At 35.6% G+C, this 22,155-nt stretch overlaps 1 protein-coding gene and 1 pseudogene across 1 annotated transcript in view; one reads left to right on the top strand and one right to left on the bottom strand.

Annotated features, from left to right (window-relative positions):
- The window catches only part of PXDNL (peroxidasin like), a 504,118-nt gene that overhangs the window by 380,439 nt on the left and 101,524 nt on the right, over positions 1 to 22,155 (top strand). Inside the window, exons 13-14 of the mRNA XM_015145355.3 lie at positions 10,356 to 10,468; positions 13,119 to 13,275. Coding sequence (XP_015000841.3) covers positions 10,356 to 10,468; positions 13,119 to 13,275 — 270 coding nt within the window. The remainder of the gene's footprint in view (positions 1 to 10,355; positions 10,469 to 13,118; positions 13,276 to 22,155) is intronic.
- Positions 3 to 10,192, bottom strand: LOC106999760 (ribosome biogenesis protein BRX1 homolog pseudogene; annotated as a pseudogene).

Below are 22,155 nucleotides of genomic sequence, written 5' to 3'. Positions count from 1 at the left end.
TTTTATTCCACTGTGGTCTGAACAGGGGGATCAGGAGGAAGAACGATCTTTGGCGCTTTCTTTCTGTTTCTGCACATCTTTCACTTGCTGACTCTCTCTGTATTTTGCAGGTGTGATGGATATTATGACATGGCAATGCATTTTTGGTGCCTGGTGGTGAGAATTTTCATATAAAGTTGATCCTCCAAAACTTCCCTGAATAATGTTTATGAGATTTAAGACAAAACAAGGTCCTATTTCTACAAGAGGAACATCTTCTTCTATGATATGAAACTTCTGAAACCATATCCTATTATCCAAAAAGGTGAAAGTGAACACATGGACCATGAATGGTTGGCTTTTGGGATGATAGCACAGTGTACTAAAGATCTGAATTAAGAGTTCCTTTAACAAACCATAATGTAGTAATTCATCAAAAGCTGGGTCAAGGCAAAAGGGGCCGAGAACCTTTCAAACAGTTTCCAGTTATCTTTAGTTCAGCTAGGGTATGAATATTTTGAACAAGAAATTTAGCAGATGGTCCATGAGATGAATTTGAAAGCTACATAAAGAGATCCTGTTTTTTCTTAGCTTCAAAGTATATGCATTTATTACCGTTTTTCATTTCACAGAGCTCGCTAATCACAAATTATTTATACTTACGATCCACTTTAGTGTCTGCTTTAGAATGAGGCATCAACATTCTCAAGTCCTGCATAAAATGTCTTGTTCTGAAATTTATTTATTCCTCTGGGAGAAAAGATGAATATCCATTCCTTGTTTTTTCACTCCCCCTTGCAAACACGGCCTGGGATCCAGTCTCCATCTTCTTCCTCCACCTCCTCTGCGGTGGCTCGCAGCTTAGCTGGCCACTCGTCCTCTTTTTTGTTTCTTTTTGGGTTCTTTGTCTGAATTGCCACGCCTCCATACTGTTTCCTCTTGGTTGCCGCCACCTTGCCTCCACACTAATTATTTGTTCTCATTATCTACATCTTCTATTTGTAAAGAAAATTTTATTTAATCTAAAAAATTCCCCAAATTTATACATTTTTAAATTTTAACTTGTTTATTTCAGCCATTCTACCAGGCTGCAACGATACCTTTCCATTCTTGACTGGAGTCAGTCATATCTTCCAAATATGTTGCATCTAAAAAACCAAACAAACAAAAAACAAGCAAACAAGAAACACTGGTGAGAACTTTTTTTTTTTTTTCTTTTGAGACTGAATCTTGCTCTATCACCCAGGCTGGAGTGCAGTGGAGCAATCGCAGTTCATTGCAACCTCCACCTGCTGGGTTCAAGTGATTCTCCTGCCTCAGCCTCCTGAGTAGCTGGGATTACAGGTGCGTGCCATCACTCCTGGCTCCTTTTTTTTTTTTTTTTTTTTTTTGTATTTTTAGTAGAGACGGGGTTTCAACATGTTAGCCAGGATGGTCTCAATCTCCTGACCTCGTGATCTGCCCACCTTGGCCTCCCAAAGTGCTGGAACTACAGGCGTGAGCCACCGTGCCCGGCCAATGAAGATTTTTTGTGTGTTTTTATCCATATACTTGATAAAATGTGGAAAGGACAGAGCTCTTTATCTGGGTGACATGATCTATTAATTGATATTTCTTGGGTATAGATGTTCAATCATTAGAAATCCTTTATAAAGAGTTCCTTTGTACCCTGTTTTTACTACCTCATCTCTGTAAAGAGGCAATCTATAGAATGCTAAAATCATGATATATTGTGTCTATAGCAACTGATCTGTGTTATGTTCTGTCATAATTCTGTGACTCACTTTCCTCATCTAATAAATGCTCATGATTATCATAATTTGGGGGGAATAATATCAATGCCATTAATCTGCAGTAGAGCATACTAGAATTCATAGTGTCTTAATTCTAGTATTTTTAACCTTCTTATTTCCTAGTAGTTCCAAAAAGATTATTAGCAAACATTCTGGAACCGTTTGGTACATGGTACAAAATACATTTAATGTATATTGAGTACAAACCATGTGGTATCACTATTTTAGTCACTGGTGACTTAGCAGTAAATACAGCAGAAGAATCCCTGTTCTCTTGGAAAATAAGCTTCTCATCTGAAGGGAAAGAAAAGGAAATAAATATCCTGTATTCCAGAGAGTGTTAAGTGTGATGAAGAAGCAACAAGGCATAGGGCCAGAAAAATGTACCAGGACATGTCATTTAAAAAGAGAGGTCAGGGGATACCTCTAGAAGGACATGACATTTGAGCAGAGAGCTGAGTGAAGTGACAGTCAGAGAAAAAAGGCAAATCACTTACAGCAGTTAAACTAACAACAGGCTTTATGTTAGTAGCAACAGAAACCAAAAGATGCTGGAATCGATTCTTCAAAGTGTTTTGACAAAAATAACTGTAAATCTAATATTATATAAGCATCAACTCCTTCATGGATAAGAGCTAAGTAAAGATAGTTTCAGAAAATAAAACTGAGAATATAGTATTGTATACCCATCAAAGCATTCAAGAATGAGGGCTAAAGATTATCTTCTTGAAGAAAGACAAAATCTTAAAAGAGCTGAGATTCAAAAAAAGAAATTCACTAGTGAATAAAGAACCTGACGAACATATAGATAATATTAAAATATTTTCTACATTCAATAATAATTGTAATCATTAAGGTATGACATTGAATAAAATTATACAATTAAATACTGACTTACAATGGAATATATGTTGGAAAAATGGTTATTGGAATTAAAGTTTTATAATATTCTTACATATCTGAGATGAGGTGTTGGCTAATAGGTTGGTTAATCTATTAATTTCAGGCTTGTAAGTATGAATGCCACAGATACTAAGGGTAAATAGTAAAGCATAAAAATACGATTATAAGTTTCAAATCAGAAAAGTGAAAGTGATGTATTAGAAAACCAACAAATTAATTGTTTAAATAAAAGTTAAGAAAGGAGTAGTGGCAGCAAATTTACAGATGAATTCTGTAAATGTCCTAAAAGTCAACCCAGTCTTAAACAAAGTTTTGCAGATAATATAAGAGGAAATACACTTCAAATTAATAAAAGAAATTATGGACAAAAAAATCTTAATCTCTGTAAAAAACATTGCCCCACTGACTCCACTGATATTACTAGATTAATGGAGGACAAATCATTTTAATAGATGCAGGGAAAACATTCAATCAAATTTATTAACTAATTATTAAGAGAAGGTCTTAGCAATATAGAAATAAAATGTTTTCTACAAAAAACACCCTTTTTTGTAGAAATAAAACCATAGAAAATTACATTTTTAAAGGTGAAATGTTAGAAATATTTCTATTATTATTATTATTATTATTATTAGAGATAGAGTCTTACTCTGTCACCCAGGCTGGAGTGCTGTGGTGCGACCTCTGCTCACTGCAATCTCCACCTCTTGACTTCAAGCGCTTCTCCTGGCTCAGCTTCCCCAGTAGCTGGGACTACAGGGACGCTCCGCCACATCCAGCTAATTTTTGTATTTTAGTAGAGACAGGTTTTTACCATGTTGGCCAGGCTGGTCTCAAACTCCTGGGCTCAAGTGATCCCCACTCGCCTTGGCCTCTCAAAGTGCTGGTATTACAGGCATGAGCCACCGCGCCTGGCCGAAATATTCCTTTGAAAATTAGGAAGAAGATTGCATGTACTCAGTGTTGTAATGGAAGGTCTAGTCTTTACAAAAAGGCAAGACATAGAAAACAAATGTTATGACTTTAGAAGAAATACATACAATTTTATTTGTATATAATAGGATTTTCCTCATACACAATCCAAAAACATCTAGAAATAAACTATCAGACTTAAGAGTTCAGGAAGATCATTGGATATGACATTAACAAGTAAAAACTATTTTTCTTTCTACATGCCAGCAACAAAATGCCTAATTTTATTTTATTTTATTTTATTTTTTATTTTTATTTTTTTTTTTATTTTATTTTTTTTTTAATTTATTTATTATTATTATACTTTAAGTTGTAGGGTACATGTGCGTAACGTGAAGGTTTGTTACATATGTATACTTGTGCCTTGTTGGTGTGCTGCACCCATCAACTCGTCATTTACATCAGGTATAACTCCCAATGCAATCCCTCCCCCCTCCCCCCTCCCCCCTCCCCATGATAGGCCCCGGTGTGTGATGTTCCCCTTCCTGAGTCCGAGTGATCTCATTGTTCAGTTCCCACCTATGAGTGAGAACATGCGGTGTTTGGTTTTCTGTTCTTGTGATAGTTTGCTAAGAATGATGGTTTCCAGCTGCATCCATGTCCCTACAAAGGACACAAACTCATCCTTTTTGATGGCTGCATAGTATTCCATGGTGTATATGTGCCACATTTTCTTAATCCAATTAATCAAAACCACAATGAGATACCATCTCACACCAGTTAGAATGGCAATCATTAATAAGTCAGGAAACAACAGGTGCTGGAGAGGATGTGGAGAAATAGGAACACTTTTACACTGTTGGTGGGATTGTAAACTAGTTCAACCATTATGGAAAACAGTATGGCGATTCCTCAAGGATCTAGAACTAATTTTATTTTAAAAACAACAACTCCTTAAAATGACGAGAAAGTATAGTTAAAAATAAATCTAGCAAAAGATGTGCAAGAATTGTGTAGAAGAAAAATAAAATGTCATTGTAAGAAATTGAAGAAGACAGACTTACTATTGTAAAGATGCTAATTCTTCCACCATTGATTTATAGATCAATGCAATTCCAATCAAAACCCTAAAAGAGTTCTTGATGGAAACTGAAAGGATAATTCTGGAAGGCATATGGAATAACAAAAATCCAAAAATAACCTAGATCATCCAAATACCAAGATGGTATTACTGTATACTACTCAGGAATAACATATTGTATGATTGGCCCAAGGATTAACAACTTACCAAAGAGACAAAAAACAAACAAACAAACAAACAAAAAAAACGGTATGTGTAAGCATGAGCAGAAACTATGGCTTCTCAATAATAGTTCTGGGAAACTCATTATCCACAGGGAGAAGGTGAAATTACATCTTTATATCACCCTACACATCAAAATCAATTCCAGATAAAAATGTTTTAATATTTAAGACATTTAACTCTTTTTGAACAAGAAGTAAAATTATTATGATAGTAGTATAGAAAGATTTGCAAAACAAATTACAGGAAACTATTAGCCTATCAGAAAAGAGGATAATCTTATCTACATTAAAATTTGGATATTCTATTTGTCAGTCAGAAATAGCAGATATTTGCAATATATATGACTGACAAGTGTGTTTTGTGTTTTGATATCTGTAACATATAAAGAATTCCCTAATTTAATAAAAAGAATTCAATTAACAAATGGGAAAACATAGTCAATACAGCTTGGGAAAAAGTTAAATTTGGTATCCTTTCTGAGAATTAATGTAGGTATCCATGAAACGATTGGTTTCTGAGCGTGGACCTAAGATGTAAACTCCATGGTTATTAATGAACTAATTTAGAACTGAGGTCGTGCATTGAGTGAAAAGGTGAGAAGACCAACAATTGGAACCCCTTGGCATGTAGAGAGAAGAAAAAGCTATGAGTGATACCATAGAGGAATTCCCAGCCTCTGGGTTACACAAAATCCCTGAGGAGACAAGAGTCTTAACAGCTAAGAAAAAGTTATTCCCAGAAGGAGAGAATCAAATGTGTCAAAAGCCACAAAAAGTTGCATTCAGTAAAGATTGGAATTTTTTTTAAGGGTCTGAACAAGGGCAGTTTCATACAGTCAAGGAAATCGAAGCCTTAATGAAAGTGGTGTGGCATAAAGGGGATAGAAGGGCCATAAGCAGAGAAACGTATTTGTTTCTTGGAAACAAGTGAAGAGGGAAACAGTAAAGAGACAGCCGTGGAGATGGGGCTGGGTCATGCGGAACAAGGGGAAGGGCCTGTTTTTCCTAGGTATTTTCTAAAGGAAGGAGAGGCTGAAAAGATGGAAGAGCATGAGCATTAAATAATTTAAGATCACTCAGGTGGCAAGATGGGGTGAGATTTGCAAGTGACCTTTAAAAGAAGAGTTATTTTTTCAATTTAGATGAGGATAGGAGGGGAGGTAAGAATGGGTGTATAGATTGAATGACACCTCTGTGGAAGAGGAGTATAGGATTTGAGGAATTTATAGTCTGATGGATTCTGTTTTCTTTGTGGAGAAGTCAATATTGTGTAGGAGAAGGGTATTCCAAGAGATGAAGTAGGTGACTTGAAAGAGAAGTGAATGCTTGAAATTCATTGCTGTTGATGTAAAATAGGATCTGGATTGACAAGGGCAGTTTGTTCCTGACAAACCAGGACATAGGATCACTCTGTTTTTACTCCAGATATTTTGTGAGAAGAAATGCAAGAAAATGGTGGAGGGTAGTTGAATGAAAGAACAATGGGGTAAAGGAGTTTAGCATTTTGGAAGAAAAGTGGTAAAGGTGATAAAACTTGGGATCCTGAATAAAAGTTCTTTGAAAAGGAATTTGAAGGAGAGATTTTATTCCAGTGAACAGTTTGCAAACTGGAGAGACACAACCCCTAGTGTAAAACAAAGGTGCGTTCCAGAGAACAAAGAGAGAGTTCAAGTTTCGTAGCAAAAGTTTCCGCCCACGTTCCCAATCAGGTTCATTTATGCAAATGAATGATTCAAACTTGCTGAGTTCTGATTGGTTGGTTCAGGTAAGCTCTGAAGGTCTTGAAGTTAAAAAGATGTGTGTTTTCAGGGATCTCAGAGTATGTGTGTCACCTCTGGTCAGGAAATGGCTGTTTGGCTCTATTTTACATTTAAGCACAGTTAGCCGCTTGGGATTCATCCTGAAGGATTGGATCTTTCAAGCTTCTATTTAATCACAGGAGCTTGGCTGAAAAAGAAAGGGAATGAGACTAGAAGATTGTTGGTCACCAGGAAAGAAGCAGATCGCCTTCCAAGTCTAGGTAAAGTCCAAATGAGGAGATGCAAGGGCATAGTTAGAAGAACTTTGCTTTAGAGTGTGGTGTTAGATATTTCCAAAATATTACAAGTGATGGCACAGCTCGTGGTAATGAGCATCTGTTGTGACAGGAGGTGAAAGCAGCTGGCAATAAAGGACATCAGACAAAGGAGGCTATGATGTGAAAAGTGAGACACTGGAGACGTCTTGATTGGATCAGGAGCGTCACTGCCTCATAGGCTGACCCTGGTCCTCATGAGATGTCCATTATGCATTGTCAGGCATCAATCAGCCATGGTCTCAGCATTCTGAAATGCATGTGTTAACTTAGAATATAGCATGAGGTTTAAATACATAAGAAAAATAAGATTCCAACAGAGGAACTGAACCTTTTTATCTTTGTCAGTAATAAATGTTTGATGTTACCATAATTTTTTTTCAGAAATACAGAAACATACAAGAAAGATATGATGAAAGCGCTTATTTCCTTTATCGAAGATCCAGCCTGGGTGACAGAGTGAGACCCTGTCTCAAAAGAAAAAAAAAAAAAAAAAAAAAAGGAAGACAGTTTGGTAGCTTTCCTAAAAGACTGCATATTTTACTACCATAGGGCTTGGCTTGTGCATTTTTGGACTTGTTTTGTTTTGTTTTGAGATGGAGTCTCACTCTATTGCCCAGGCTGGAGTGCAGTGGCTCACTGCAACCTCCACCTCCTGGGTTCAAGCGATTCTCCTGCCTCAGATTCCCAAGTAGTTGGAATTACAGGCTCGCACCCCCATGCCTGGCTAATTTCTTGTATTTTTAGTAGAGACAAGGTTTCACCATGCTGGCCAGGCTGGTTTCGAACTCTTGACCTCAGGTGATCCGCCAACCTCAGCCTCACAAAGTGCTGGGATTATAGGCATGAGTCACTGCACCCGGCCACATGTTTAAATTTTTAAAGAAGTTTCCAAACTCTTTTCCAGAGTGCCTGTACCATCTTATATTCCCACCCACAATGTATGAGTAATTCAGTTTCCCTGCATCCTTGCCTGCAATTTGTAATTTCATTATTTTGTATTTCAGCCATTTTTATAGGTGTGTAGTAATATCACCTTGTGGTTTTAATTTGCATGTCACTAATGACTTCTGATTTTGAGCACCTTTTCATATGCTGATTTGCCATCTGTATATCCTCTTCAGTACAATGTCATGCCTTTTGTCCATTATCTGTTTGAAGTGTTTGGTATTTTACTGTTGAATTGTTGGGTTCTTTATATATTTTAGACCCTATTCCTTTCTGCATGTGTGGTTTACAAATATTTTCTCCGTCTATAACTTGCCTTCTGATACTCTCAGCATGGTGTTCACAGCACAGAATTTTTTATTTTGATGAAGTCCTGATTACCAATTTTTTTCTTTAATAGATCAAGCTTTTTATGCAAAGTCAAAGAACTTTTGGCTTAAATAGCAAAGATTTTCTCCTATTTTTTAAATAATAGTTTTACATTTTATATTTAAGTTTGTTGTCCATTTTGATTTACTTTTTTTATAAAGTATGAGGCTTAAGTAAAGGTTTATTCTTCTGCCTATAGTTATCCATTTGCTATTGTACCATTGGTTGAAAGGCTTCCAGTGAACTGCTTCTGCACTTTTGTTAAAATCTATAGAGCATATTTGTGTGGGTCCATTACTGGGTTCCTGCTCTGTCCCACTGATATTTGTGTTTGTGTCTGCCGTTTCCTCAATACCAGTCTTGATTACTGCAGCTATATGACCCATCTTAAAATCCAGTAGATTAATTGCTCTCACTTTATTCTTTTTTGTCAAAACTGTTTAGTTATACTAGTTCCTTTGCATTTCCGCATAAATTTTAGAATAATCTCATCTATATCTATGAAAAAATCTTGCTGGAATTTTAATGAGAATTACATTAAACCTGTATATCAACTTGTAAAGAAATGACATGTTTACTGTCTTTAGACTTTCAATCCATGCATATGTGTTTATTCATTTTTTTATCTTTGATTTTGTACTACAGTATTTTTTAGCTTTTAGTTTATAAGTACTGTAGATATTTTGTTAAATTTATACCTAATTATTTCATGCTTTTGAGCAATTTTTTTTAAAAAAATCCATGTCCATATGTTCATTGATTGTATATAAAATAAATACTATCTATATATTAATACATTTGTCTTGTATCCAGAGACCTAGCTGAACTCACTTTGGAGTATTTTTGATATGTTTTAGGATTTTCTACATAGACAATAATTTCATCTGCAAATAGGGACAGTTTTATCTCTTCTTTTCCATTCTGTTTGCTTTTTATGTCCTTTTCTTGCCATGATGCACAGGCTAGAAATTGCAGTACTGTGTTGAATAAGACTGGAGAGAGCAGATATCCCTGCCTTATTTTCTATGTGAAAAGTATTCACTGTGTTTCCTTACTCTAGGGCTTTTGTACATGTTCTTTTCCAAGTTGTAGAAGTTCCCCTCTATTTTTATTTTCTTTCTGAGAGGTCTTTAACTTATAATGAGTGCTGAATATATGCAAGCACTTTTTATTTATTGATACTATTATGTGATTTTTCTTCTTTAGCCATTAATACGATGGATTATATTGATTTATTTTCAAATATTGAACCAGTATTTCATCCTGGGAATAAACCTTACTTGCTCATGATGTCTAAACCTTTTCATATTGATACATTCTATTTGCCGATATTTTGTTAATGATTTTTGTGTATATGTTCATGAGAAGTATTTGACTGTGGTTTTTTTTTCTTTGTTATAGTTATCATCTGGTTTTGATATTAGGATGAGCCTCCCAAAAGGAGTTGGGGAATATTCCCTCCTCTGTTATTTTATAGAGGAGAGTCTATAAAATTGCTGTTACATTTTTTAAACACTGGGTCAAATTCCCTGGTAAAATAATTTTAATTCCTTCCTGGGGATTTCTTATTTGGGGAGTTTTAAGGATTAGGAATTCATTTTTCAATAGTTATAGAGCTATCTCAATTATCTATTTCATATTAGGTGTGTTATGGTAGTTTGTGTTTTTTGAGGAAATGAGATGCTCACTGAAGAGCTGGATCTTTTTATCTTAGCCACAAATAAATTTTGATGTTACCATATAGTTTTATTTCACACTTAACAAAAAGTACTGAGACAGAATAATGAAAATGCTGTACCCACAGCTCAGCTGAAGAGATACGTGTTAAAAATGCAAATGTAGTGAAAGTTTCAGGGCATTCCTTTTGCCTAATTCCTGCTCTCACCTCTGCTCTACTTGGTGCCAACATGGGTGTGATGCTTGTTATTCCCCTAGATGTCCAAGTAATTGATTTTTAAAAAACTAGTGTGCTTAACCAATGTGACATTCAGATTCATACCTTTGACTCAGCTGGCATATATTGACAAAAATGATATTATTTGACATGATGTTATTTTGGTTTGTTTCTACAGCTCTTGCAGTGTTTACTCAACGTCCTCAGGATACAAGTGTCGAGGTTGGAAAGAATATAAACATTTCATGTCATGCTCAAGGAGAACCACAGCCCATAATTACTTGGAATAAGGTAAGATCTCAACTAAAGTACAGTAATATTAAAAACACTGACAGATGTATCGACCCACTGAAGTGGAGGTAATCATTCTCATATTGATTTTTTACTGTTGCAACTTTTGCTAGCAAATAATACTTTTTACATTGCAGCAGGTTTATTTCCTGTTTCTTATTTTTCTTTCTTTCTTTTTTTTTAAGTAACTGTATCTGATTTTGGGTCAGTGTTTTGATAAGGTTTATCCTTTCTCATTTGCCTGGTGATGAAAACTTCATAAGCATAACTGAATTCCTCTAAGGAAAATTGGTTTTGACACATATAAATTAAGAGTTTAGTGGCTAATAAGAAACCATTTTAAATTAATAACTCAGAAGTGGATTAAAAGTAGGTCATTGGCTGAAACAGGAAAGGAATGGAAAACCTAATGTTAAAGAAACAAGAAAAAGTAGTTCTAAAGTTTCAAACCCTGAATGGCTTTAAAGAAACAATAGCTCCTTACTTATGTATCTTACATCTTTTGGAAACCATGTTCTTCCAACATAACTGCTTCTTCTGTTTTAAGTTTTTCATCAAAACAAAATGGTCGGTCTCAGATTTCAGTGTTCTTAAAAATCAACAAATTTGCACGCCTGAATGTCAGTTTTTGAAACATTTTGACAAAATATAAAATCTGTGAAAGGTTACAAAACTGTTTTCCAAAACCCACTTGGCTTATTTTTATTGCTGCCATATATTAACAAGGCCTTCTTTTGTGCTGTAGCAAGTCTCACATGTCAGTCTCTATGAAGAGTAAGTTTAGGGGTCTCAATCATGAGTCTTTCGGTTCACGTCCTCTCATTAGTCTGAATATTTTTTAAAACCCCTTTTAATTTGATATTATACATTAAAATATTTTTATGCTAAAAATAGAAAGTGTGAAAAATATACATTTTGGGCAGTCTCTAAAGCCTTATTCTACACTCTATGACATGCATCATTATATAATCACATCAGCAGAATATCTCAGCGTCTACTTTGTAAAAGGTAGCTTTTAATCACAAACTGATTGAGTTCCGACTCTATGCCAGACATTTTACACACACAATCACATTTACCCTTCATAACAGTCCTCTTCAGCTCACGAGTTTGGAAAAGGGATGAGTTAGCATACCTTTGCTACCAGCAATAGAAAAGCCTTACCATAAGCAGATAAGGAATGTTCTGGAAAGCTATCTGATTGCTGAGACTCCAAGCAGATATTTCAGAGCTATAAATTTAGTCTGGAGCTCTGGCAATAGGTGAGGAGAAGGGAGCAACTTTGAAAGAAAATTTAGTAGTGAGCCAGCCTGAGACAGGGAAGGTGTGGTTCTGAAGGAAGGACCCGCTGGGCCCTGTGACCTGTGCACCTGGTTGCCTCATCCATGCCTTGTGTCTGGTCTCTCTCATCTGCCCTCTCATCTGGTAGGTTCCTGCAACTTCCTGTCACTCCCTACTCTGAGTTACCAGCTACCAATCGCCTGGACTTGTTTTTCAGAATTGGGTAAAGTCAGCTGTGAGAATCCGAAGACCTGTGAAACATTGTTTTCACTTGAAACGTTCACGGTTACACTGTGGCCTGTTGGCTATAGCTGGAGTGTGAGTTCTTTTGAAAAAATATCTCCCATCCTCTGTTTCTTGTGAGTCTTTTGGGGCTAGAGGCAGGGCAGAGAGGCACACCATTTTAACTGCAATTTCTTAAGGCCAATTTCTTTTACTTTTTAAAATTAAGTCCATAATAATGAAAAGTATGTAAATCTATATTAATTAAAAGTAAATGCACTTTAATAATAGTTCATATAAAATTTAGTTATTTTTATCTTCTTACAGTATATTTTAATTGTGTATATATATATAAAATACACATATCAGTGTAGCTATACAAAACATATGAGTACATGCAAGGAAGAAATAGAAGGGAAATTAGAAATACGTTAATAAAAATATTTTGATGTTTTTGGATGATGGATTTGTGAACATACTTCTCCTTGTCAATTTGTAATATTTTTTATTTTACATATGGGATCTTGTGAGGTTGTCGAGGCTACAGTACAATGGCATGATCATAGTTCACTACAGATTCACACTTCTGGACTCAAGCCACCCTCTGACTTCAGTCTCCTGAGTAGCTAGAACTACAGGCACATGCTACCATGCCAGGCTGACTTTTGTTCTATTTTTTTTGTAGGGATGGGGTCTTGCTATGTCACTCAGGTTAGTCTTGAACTCCTGAGCTCAAGTGATCCTCCTGTCTCAGTCTTCCAAAATGCTGGGATTATAGGCATGAGCCACTGTGCCCGACCAAATGTAGTTGTCAGAATTATCTTTAGCAGTAAGGAATATATGAATCAATTATGTCTCTCCATTCATTGGAGTGATAATTTTAAAATAATTATTCTATTAAATAATTACATGATTTAACTTTTGGTTATCATATTTAATAATTAGAGAGAGAAAAACCACACTTCCTAGAAACCTCTTTTCCTCTCTTCCTTCTCTCCACTAGATTCATGTATCTCCTCCAGTACTTGACACACAGCAGACATGCAGTACATGTCTGTTGAACAAACGAACCCACATTGAAAAAAGTAAATAAATGATTTTTTAAGGAACCATACCCATCCAGTGGCAACTCTTTTTTGTTCCCTAGGAAGGTGTGCAGATAACTGAGAGTGGTAAATTCCATGTAGATGGTGAAGGCACGCTGACTATCTACGATGCAGGGTTCCCTGACCAGGGAAGATACGAATGTGTGGCTCGGAATTCATTTGGCCTTGTTGTGACCAACATGTTTCTTACAGTCACTGGTAGGTGTTTGTAAGTAGCTCCATTTACAACATCCAAATAACTGTCTCTGAACAGCTTCTACTGCTAATCCTATCTGACTGACCTCACTAATCATGCTCTCTTATGCTTTCTTTCTGGTCAAGTGTGTTTATAGTTAAAGCTGTTTTATTCTTTTTAAAATAAAAACTTTTAAATGTAAACAGTCTTAAGGGATATAAAGTGAAAAATAACAATTTAAAAAAGAACATAAATAGCAAAGATTTGCAAATGTGTATCATGTTTTCTTACAATCCAAAAATTATAGAATGCAAGATGTATTTATAGCCAAAATGTGGAGCTGCAGGTTGAAGCATAATATGAAATTCAACATATACTACGTATTCTAGTCTAGTATGTTTAATCCCAGTTTAAAATTAGAAATCAATCCATCAAACTCCCAAGTAAGCTTTACAACCACCAGAACAAATATCTCAATGTTTGCAGGCATTTATAATTGGCCAACATAATTGACATAGCTTTTTACATTCTATCATCAATCTAGTTATATAGCTAGAACCCTCTGCGGGTTGATTATATATAATGATTGTTTAAAATACTGTTTACCGTAGTCTTATAAAAAATCTTTTTTTTCTTTTTTTCATTATTTAGTTCACAAGAGAGATGGGAGAGTCCATTTGTAGACAGGCTTGCGTAGACTGTACTGAAACTCAGCTGAGGTTATTTACAAGTGGAGACAGGCTGTGAAGATTGCCTGGTGTGTTCTCTACATGGGGAAGCATTGAAGGAAAGCACAGTATGTCTGCATATGGGAGTTGACATCAGTGTTGCTTTTTTTGCAAATGGGTTCAGGAGTTTTTGCTGTATTGTTAATCAACAGTTGAAATAAATGAGTTTAGCTATGAGCATCTGGAATGCTATTTTGGGCTTTGCTCATCTTTCGGTTTCCTTAAAAATGAACAAATTTCATAAATATAGTTTTACACATTCTTTTTTACCTTTTAGTTTTTCCAGGCCTTATGGGTTTATAAAAGAGATTGGGTAACTCTTTTATTATGTACAATAATATTTCATAACACAGGCCTGACTTAAAATAGATTTAGCTTATCCTCCAGCCTGGGCGACAGAGCGAGACTCCGCCTCAAAAAAAAAATAGATTTAGCTTATCAACTCATATTTATAAAGATTTGCCATTTTCCTATCATATGAATACTTTCATATTCTTCCACTTACATATTCTGAGATATCAAACTTCTGAGGTCAGTGGTCCTCAATCTTTTTGGCACCAGGAACTGGTTACGTCAGAGACAATTTTTCCACAGACCAGGGGTGGGGAGATGGCTTTGGGATGATTCAAGTGCATTACATTTATTGTGCACTTTATATCTATTATTATTACATTGTAATACATAATGAAATAATTCTACAACTCACCATAATGTAGAATCAGTGGTAGCCCTGGGCTTGTTTTTCTGCAACTAGATGGTCCCATCTGGGGGTGATGGGAGACAGTGACAGATCATCAGGCATTAGATTCTCATAAGGAGTGCACAACCTAGATTTTTCACATGTGCAGTTCACAATAGGGTTTGTGCTTCTGTTAGAATCTAGTGCCCCTGCTGATCTGACAGGAGGTGGAGCTCAGGCAGTTATGCTTGTTCACCTGCTGTTCGCCTCCTGCTGTGTTACTAACAGGCTATGACCAGTATTGGGGGTTGGGGACCCCTGTCATAGGATCTTCAAACCTCAGTGAGGAGTATGGATTTATTCTCAAGGCATTGGGGTTGAGAATCCCTGGTCTAGGTATTTTAAATAAAATGTATATTTTCATTAGCAGCACATCAGTCAGCATGCATTCATTATACCATATTGTAAAAATGTCTTCTTGTAGAATAATATTCTTAAAATTGTAACAATGTAGTTTAGTAATCAACAAATATTTGTCCTAATAGTGTCAGAGGTTGTTTATCTTATAAAATTGCTTTTTACTCTGGCTGGAGTGCAGTGGCACAATCTCGGCTCACTGCAACTTCCGCCTCCCGGGTTCAAGCAATTTTCCTGCCCCAGCCTCCCGAGTTGCCGGGGTTACAGGCGCCTACCATGCCATGTTAATTTTTGTATTTTTAGTAGAGATGGGGTTTCACCATGTTGGCCAGGCCTGTCTTGAACTCCTGACCTCAGGTGATCCGCCCACCTTAGCCTCCCAAAGTGCTGGGATTACAGGCGTGAGCCACCATCCTCAACCTAAAATTTATTAATGTTACAAAATCCTAGTCTCACTCTGCTATTCTCTATGAGTTCATGATTTTCCTGATTTAAAATCTATGGTAGTTGTGCTTCTTATAAATTTATGGAGTTCAGGTTTTGCTCTTCAACTATTTATGAGACCTGTGGAAAAATGCCCTTGAGATAGTTTGGGAAAAAGTTATTACAGAATTTAAATTAATATCCCAATGTTTTAGAAATGCTAAAAATCTTTGCCATTAAACACATATGCAAACAAACATCCTCTCTCTCTGTATTGCCTCTCTGTCTTGCTCTTCCACACACACAGAAGCACTATAATCACAGTGAAAAAAACATTTCAGAATCTCCAACACAAGAATTTCATCGTCTTTAACAGAAATTTAACTGAATGTAGTTACACATACGTATTAAAAGTAAAACATTCAGGTTGGGTGCAGTGGCTCACGCCTGTAATCCCAGCACTTTGGGAAGCTGAGACAGGTGTATCACAACGTCAGGAGTTTGAGACCAGCCTGGCCAAAATAGTGAAACTCTGTCTCTACCAAAAATACAAACAATTAACTAGACATGGTGGTGCGCACCTGTAGTCCCAGCTACTTGGGAGACTGAGGCAAGAGAATAACTTAAACCTGGGAGGTGGATCTTGCAGTGTCAAGATCACACCACTGCACTCCAGCCTGGGTGACAGAGTGAGACTTCATCTCAAAAACAAAACAGAAGTAAAACATTCAGTAAAATGCATTAATCACTTTATTTACCAGATTTCAGAACAGTGATAACATTCAGAGATATTCTGTTCTATGGTGTTGAAACAGGCTATAAGGAGATAATAACGCAATAAAATAAATGTTATTCAACAAAGAAAAACTTTTTTGGCTCTGGGGCATTTATATGTCAATATGAGAGAAAAGTAATTTATACCAAATAAATTTCATGTTAGAAATATTTTTTAATAAAGTAAAAGAAAGATGAAAGAATACAAATTTAAAAGTTTTGAGAAAAATTAATATCCAAGACAGGAGTGTATATGTATTTATAAAACCCAAACTAGCAGAATAAGGGGAAATATGGCAAAATAAAGTAACATTTAATGTTTTATGAGCGAGACCCTTTCATTCACCAAGTCATTATAACTAAAAGGAAAAATTCATACATTGCAGGAGGATTTTCCAATCTTGCTGCCCCCACTTAGTCATAGTAGAATGTTGTAACTCCATTTGTGGAGTAAATGACACAAGTAAGTAATCATGACTTTTGAGTTTCTAATTTACATTGGGAATTACAGCCATAGAAAGTGATGCGGAATAATGAAAAGTACACAACCATCTAGGCATTATATAAAATTCACGTTTTACTGACTGATGTTTGTAGCAGGGCATCTATGATAGCAAAAGAACAAAAAGATTTCTACAGTTGTAATTTTTTCAGAAAGCTCATTTTCCCTTTAGAGTTAATAGATTTGTAAACAGTTTACATAAATAACTTGTAAGATTGATACAGTATTTACTGGGAAGCTATCCTTTTGTTTAGGATGTTGTTAATGTATTTTATATCAGCAAATATTAATTCTATTTGCCCACTTCTCTCTTTTTTCTAGATAATATTTTGTATCTAAATGTTACACATTTTATTTAGATAAAATATTTATATATTTATTGGCTTTTAAAAATATTTAAGAATAATTTATTGTTAACAGTCCACTACATTATATTAACTACAAAGTGCTCGTAAGTGTTGTGAAGTGTAGACCCATTTCTTGCTAGTGAAAATGATTCGGTTTGACTGAATACATAACACATTTATATGAAACATTAGAAGTGTGAGATACTGAGACGAAAACCCTGAGTTAAGCCATCAGACTTCATTGATCTCAGCCACTTTGGATAACTTCCTTACCCCTGACTGGAATTGATTTTCTTATTTTTTTAAAAGATGGACCTGAACTCTCTCAAGAGTATTTTCTGGCATAGAATTTCTATGTTTCCATGATAGAATTCAAACAATAGTTACAAAAATAGTGCAATGGTAATGAGGAAGCACTTTATGGCATGTCTGTGATAAAATTCTTACCATTGAGACATTGAACTAATATGTGGACAAGGTGAAAAATGCAAAGATGACCCATAATTTATTAAATGAAAAACTTGGAGCATGTAACATGCATATACTGGTTTAAATTGTATGAAAACAATGCTTAGCAATACAATATACTCTGAAATTCCTAGTTAGTGTCTAATTGTTGGGCACCTCATTTTGGTGGACCCACGGTCCTCGCAATTCCTCGTGTTAAAAACTGATCTTGAACATATTCGAATCTGAACCCCTGGTCTTTCCCTGAATACCTTGTCTCCTCCTACCATGCCTTCATAGCAGAAGCAGGAAGCTGCCCTCATGATTTATCTTCCTCCCTGGCTCCCTTACCCCACCTCAGTGCCTCACTGGTCTTTCCTCCCCCAAAATTGCTTCTTTTCCACTTCTCTTCTTTTTTTTTAAATTTATTTATTATTATTATACTTTAAGTTCTAGGGTACATGTGCATAACGTGCAGGTTTGTTACATATGTATACTTGTGCCATGTTGGTGTGCTGCACCCATCAACTCGTCAGCACCCATCAACTCGTCATTTACATCAGGTATAACTCCCAATGCAATCCCTCCCCCCTCCCCCCTCCCCATGATAGGCCCTGGTGTGTGATGTTCCCCTTCCTGAGTCCAAGTGATCTCATTGTTCAGTTCCCACCTATGTGAAAATCCACTTCTCTTCTTTATGTGACTCCTGTTCTATGGCTCAGTCTTTCATCATTTTGAATGTAGGTTTGGAAATAACTTTCCAAATTATCCTCCCACCTGTAATATTCGCTACTTCAACTGTATCCTTAACCCAATAAATTATTATCAAACTAAACTGATTGAAGATGTAAGGCTACATTAGCTGACTTTAGGTTAGTGGGACCTTTTCTTTGAAGTTAATGAAATAACTTATACTAAACTCATAGGAATATCACTAGTAAAAATAAGAGTTAACATTTATTGAGCATTTAACATGTGTTCCAAATGCTATACATTAATTAACCTGTTAAATTCTTGTGAGTTCTAGTTATTTTTCAAAACTCTGTATAAACGATTCACTATTTGAATTATTGGACATTTTAATCCCAATATTTGTCATGGTGTAGACAAACATCAATTTCTAAGCCACTGAAGTTGTTGCAGTTATGAGTGGACAATAAGGTATTGAAATATTTTCACTAGTTATATTTATTCAAACATTAATGATGTGAAATTGGTGATTGAAGAGTTTTAAATTGCTGTTTTACTACATTTTACAATTTACTCTGAATAGGGTGTAAATTAGTTTAAAAACTATTTTTGCTCTCTTGCCAAGCTTTTAATTTTATTTTCTGTTTTAATTTTGTCAAACTTTAATAATACAATAATGGGGAAATATTTCTGTAAACAACAGCATCTGCCTAGTATACATACACTTATGTTTATATTACATTTAACTATGTTAAAAGTAACACATTTCTCATCCATTTTGTACTAAAATACACAGTGACCACATACTTCTATCCTGAGATAAATGCTCTCAAAATTTTAACATATACATTTAATGTGTAAGTAGCATTTCCAGATTTTTGGTGTTGTAGTGTTTGAATAGTTTAAACATTATAAAGAAAACAAATAAAACGTTGTAATCTGAGCACCATAACCTTAAACAAAGTAGATGGTGCCTTTCCTTTTCCAGTCTGTGAAAAACAGTGGAGCTCTCCAGGGCAATGAAATCGTTTCCATGTTTAATGATGCAAAGTGATGAGTAAGACAGATTCTCTGCTGTTGAAAGAAAATGATTTCATAAAGGCAGTCATTACCATCAGTGTGTATGCTGTGGTCATGTCTCTGGTGTCCTAGGACAGCCCTCACATATGTCAGTGTTAGCATCATTCTTTTTAGGGAAAGACTGAGAGTGATAAGACCTATTTAGTTATGATAGTTACATCATCTGGTAATTTTCTTCCCCAGGGGGAAATAGCGGAGGATAAAAAGATACTCAAAACCCCATTGGTAATTGTGAAAAAATCTCAGCCTTTATTGAGGTCTAGGCATATTTTAGCAATGGTGACAGAGGAGCACAGCTGTTTAGTTTTCCCATCCCATCTCTAGGTTCAGTCCCCAAGTGACCCAGAACCAGGCCTTTCATGCAGAGCAGTGAGTGGCCACGTGGCCTAAGCTCCCCATTTTCTGAAAGGACTCAATATTACCATTTAAATTTACCATCAATAATGGTGATAGCCTCATAGATACAGGGACAGGATTGCAAGTAGATGTGCATCAATAACTTTAAACATGTTCATTTTGTAAATCTACTGAGGCCTTTTTCTCATTTTTATTAACCCTGAGACTTAACAAAGAAAAATGATCTAATTGTCCCTCTACTCCTGTAAAATTTTGCACGAAAAGATGGAGAATATGCTCAGAATTTTCTGATTATTCTATTCCTTAGGCCATTAACTGAGATGATTTTTGAGACAAATAACTACAACAGTATTGATTAATTCTAATGTGCCCCCAACACATTGGATTTGCTTACATAACACAGTGCTGTTCTAAAGAAATTTATAAAACTATTTTTGCAATTTGTACCAAACAACACTGAAATCAAATGAATAATAAAAGAGTTAGTTTTAGTTTACTCTTAAACCACATAAACTTAAAAAAACACAACTAACATTAAAACGAGAAAGCTTTGTTATCAAGAATGTTTTTGTTTGAATATATCATGTATTTAATGTGCTTTTAAGAATCTGAACAACTTTATGTGTTTTCTATTTGTGTAGTTTAAATATTTCAAAGAGTATTTGCATACTATTCTATTTTCCAAATTTTCTTCTCCTTTTCACTTTTACACGCTGGTTGACTTCTGATTCTTATAGATAAATAGCAAATCGTATTGAAGGAAATGACAGTATAACATAGTATCAATTGATAATCGTGTGAGGATACAGATTGCCTGTGGGTTTTAAAACACATTAATCATGAAAGTCACCTTATATGTGCATTGTGACATGCAGTTTTGAAAGAACTTTGCGTGTCTTTGCTATCTGATAATCACATCAGCCCTGAGCTCTGTGCTGAGCAAGGCTTGCTCTTTCCATTTAATGGATGCGCTGAAAGATGAAGACAAGGGCTGTAAAATCCCCATGCTTGTAAATCTTTTTTTTTTTTTTTTTTTTGAGGCGGAGTCTCGCTCTGTCGCCCAGGCTGGAGTGCAGTGGCGCGATCTCGGCTCACTGCAAGCTCCGCCTCCCGGGTTCCCGCCATTCTCCTGCCTCAGCCTCCCGAGTAGCTGGGACTACAGGCGCCGCCACCACGCCCGGCTAATTTTTTTGTATTTTTAGTGGAGACAGGGTTTCATTGTGTTAGCCAGGATGGTCTCGATCTCCTGACCTCGTGATCCGCCCGTCTCGGCCTCCCAAAGTGCTGGGATTATAGGCTTGAGCCACCGCGCCCGGCCCATGCTTGTAAATCTTATACAACTATAGCAGCAAAACAATTTTATAAATAGAATAAAAGCAAAAATATCAATCCAATTCACATTCACATATTAAATGATGATTTCCTGAAATTTATACTTTACATCAACTTCTGACCACCATAGTGAATAGCCTTTTAAATTTTGGCATGTCAATAGCACTACATCCTGTAGGGTAACTCAGTCCTAGCACACAACCTTCTTACTTCCCAATCCAAGTAGTCCTTTGATAACATATTTTGTCCCAGATGCAGTGGCCCAGTGACAATACCTGACACAAACAGAAGCATGTAGTTAATGATGCTTTCTATATTTGAGGTCCAAAAGTGAAGGAGTAAAAGGGACAAAGAAAATCTAATATGTTGATTAAATAATCAAGTCATACATGCCAGTGCAGATTGATTTGATTGATTTTAGCTTCTTTATTTCTAAGGTAAAAGTAAATTAAGTAGGCTCATTCCTACTGACTTTTTTTGAACACATAAGCAGACTAATGTAGCTATATTTATAGTATTATTTTCTCGTAATCATAGTAATTATATTAATTACTCAATTAGTTAACTAATTAATTAATTCCCTTTTATGTCCATACTCTGTTTCCGTCATCCTTGCTATGTATGTAACAACTATACTACATCTAAGTATTATATATTTTAATTCAATCATTTTATGGTAATCTCTTTCTAGTTTTCTAATTTTTACCTTAAGCATCTTTTAAGTGTCTGTCCACGTATGCACTGGCAATTCTTTTTTTTTTTTTTTTTTTTATGTTGGGAATATTTTTTTTTAAATTTTTATTTTATTTTTTTTTATTATTATACTTTGAGTTCTAGGGTACATGTGCATAATGTGCAGGTTTGTTACATATGTATACTTGTGCCATGTTGGTGTGCTGCAGCCATCAACTCATCAGCACCCATCAACTCGTCATTTACATCATGTATAACTGTTGCATGCACGTTGAACATTCACCACATTTTCTAACTGTTGCATGCACTTGCAATTCTAACTGTTGCATGCACGTTGGACATCCACCACATTTTCCTTGCACACTGGTTTGGTTTGGATTTGTGTCCCCGCCCATATCTCATGTCAAATTTTAATCCCCAATGTTGGAGGAGGG

The sequence above is a fragment of the Macaca mulatta genome, chromosome 8 (assembly GCF_049350105.2).
Source record: "Macaca mulatta isolate MMU2019108-1 chromosome 8, T2T-MMU8v2.0, whole genome shotgun sequence".
In the NCBI taxonomy this organism is placed as follows: Eukaryota; Metazoa; Chordata; class Mammalia; order Primates; family Cercopithecidae; genus Macaca; species Macaca mulatta.
Note: the sequence above shows the minus strand (reverse complement) of the source record. Positions and strands in the feature narration are given on the sequence as shown.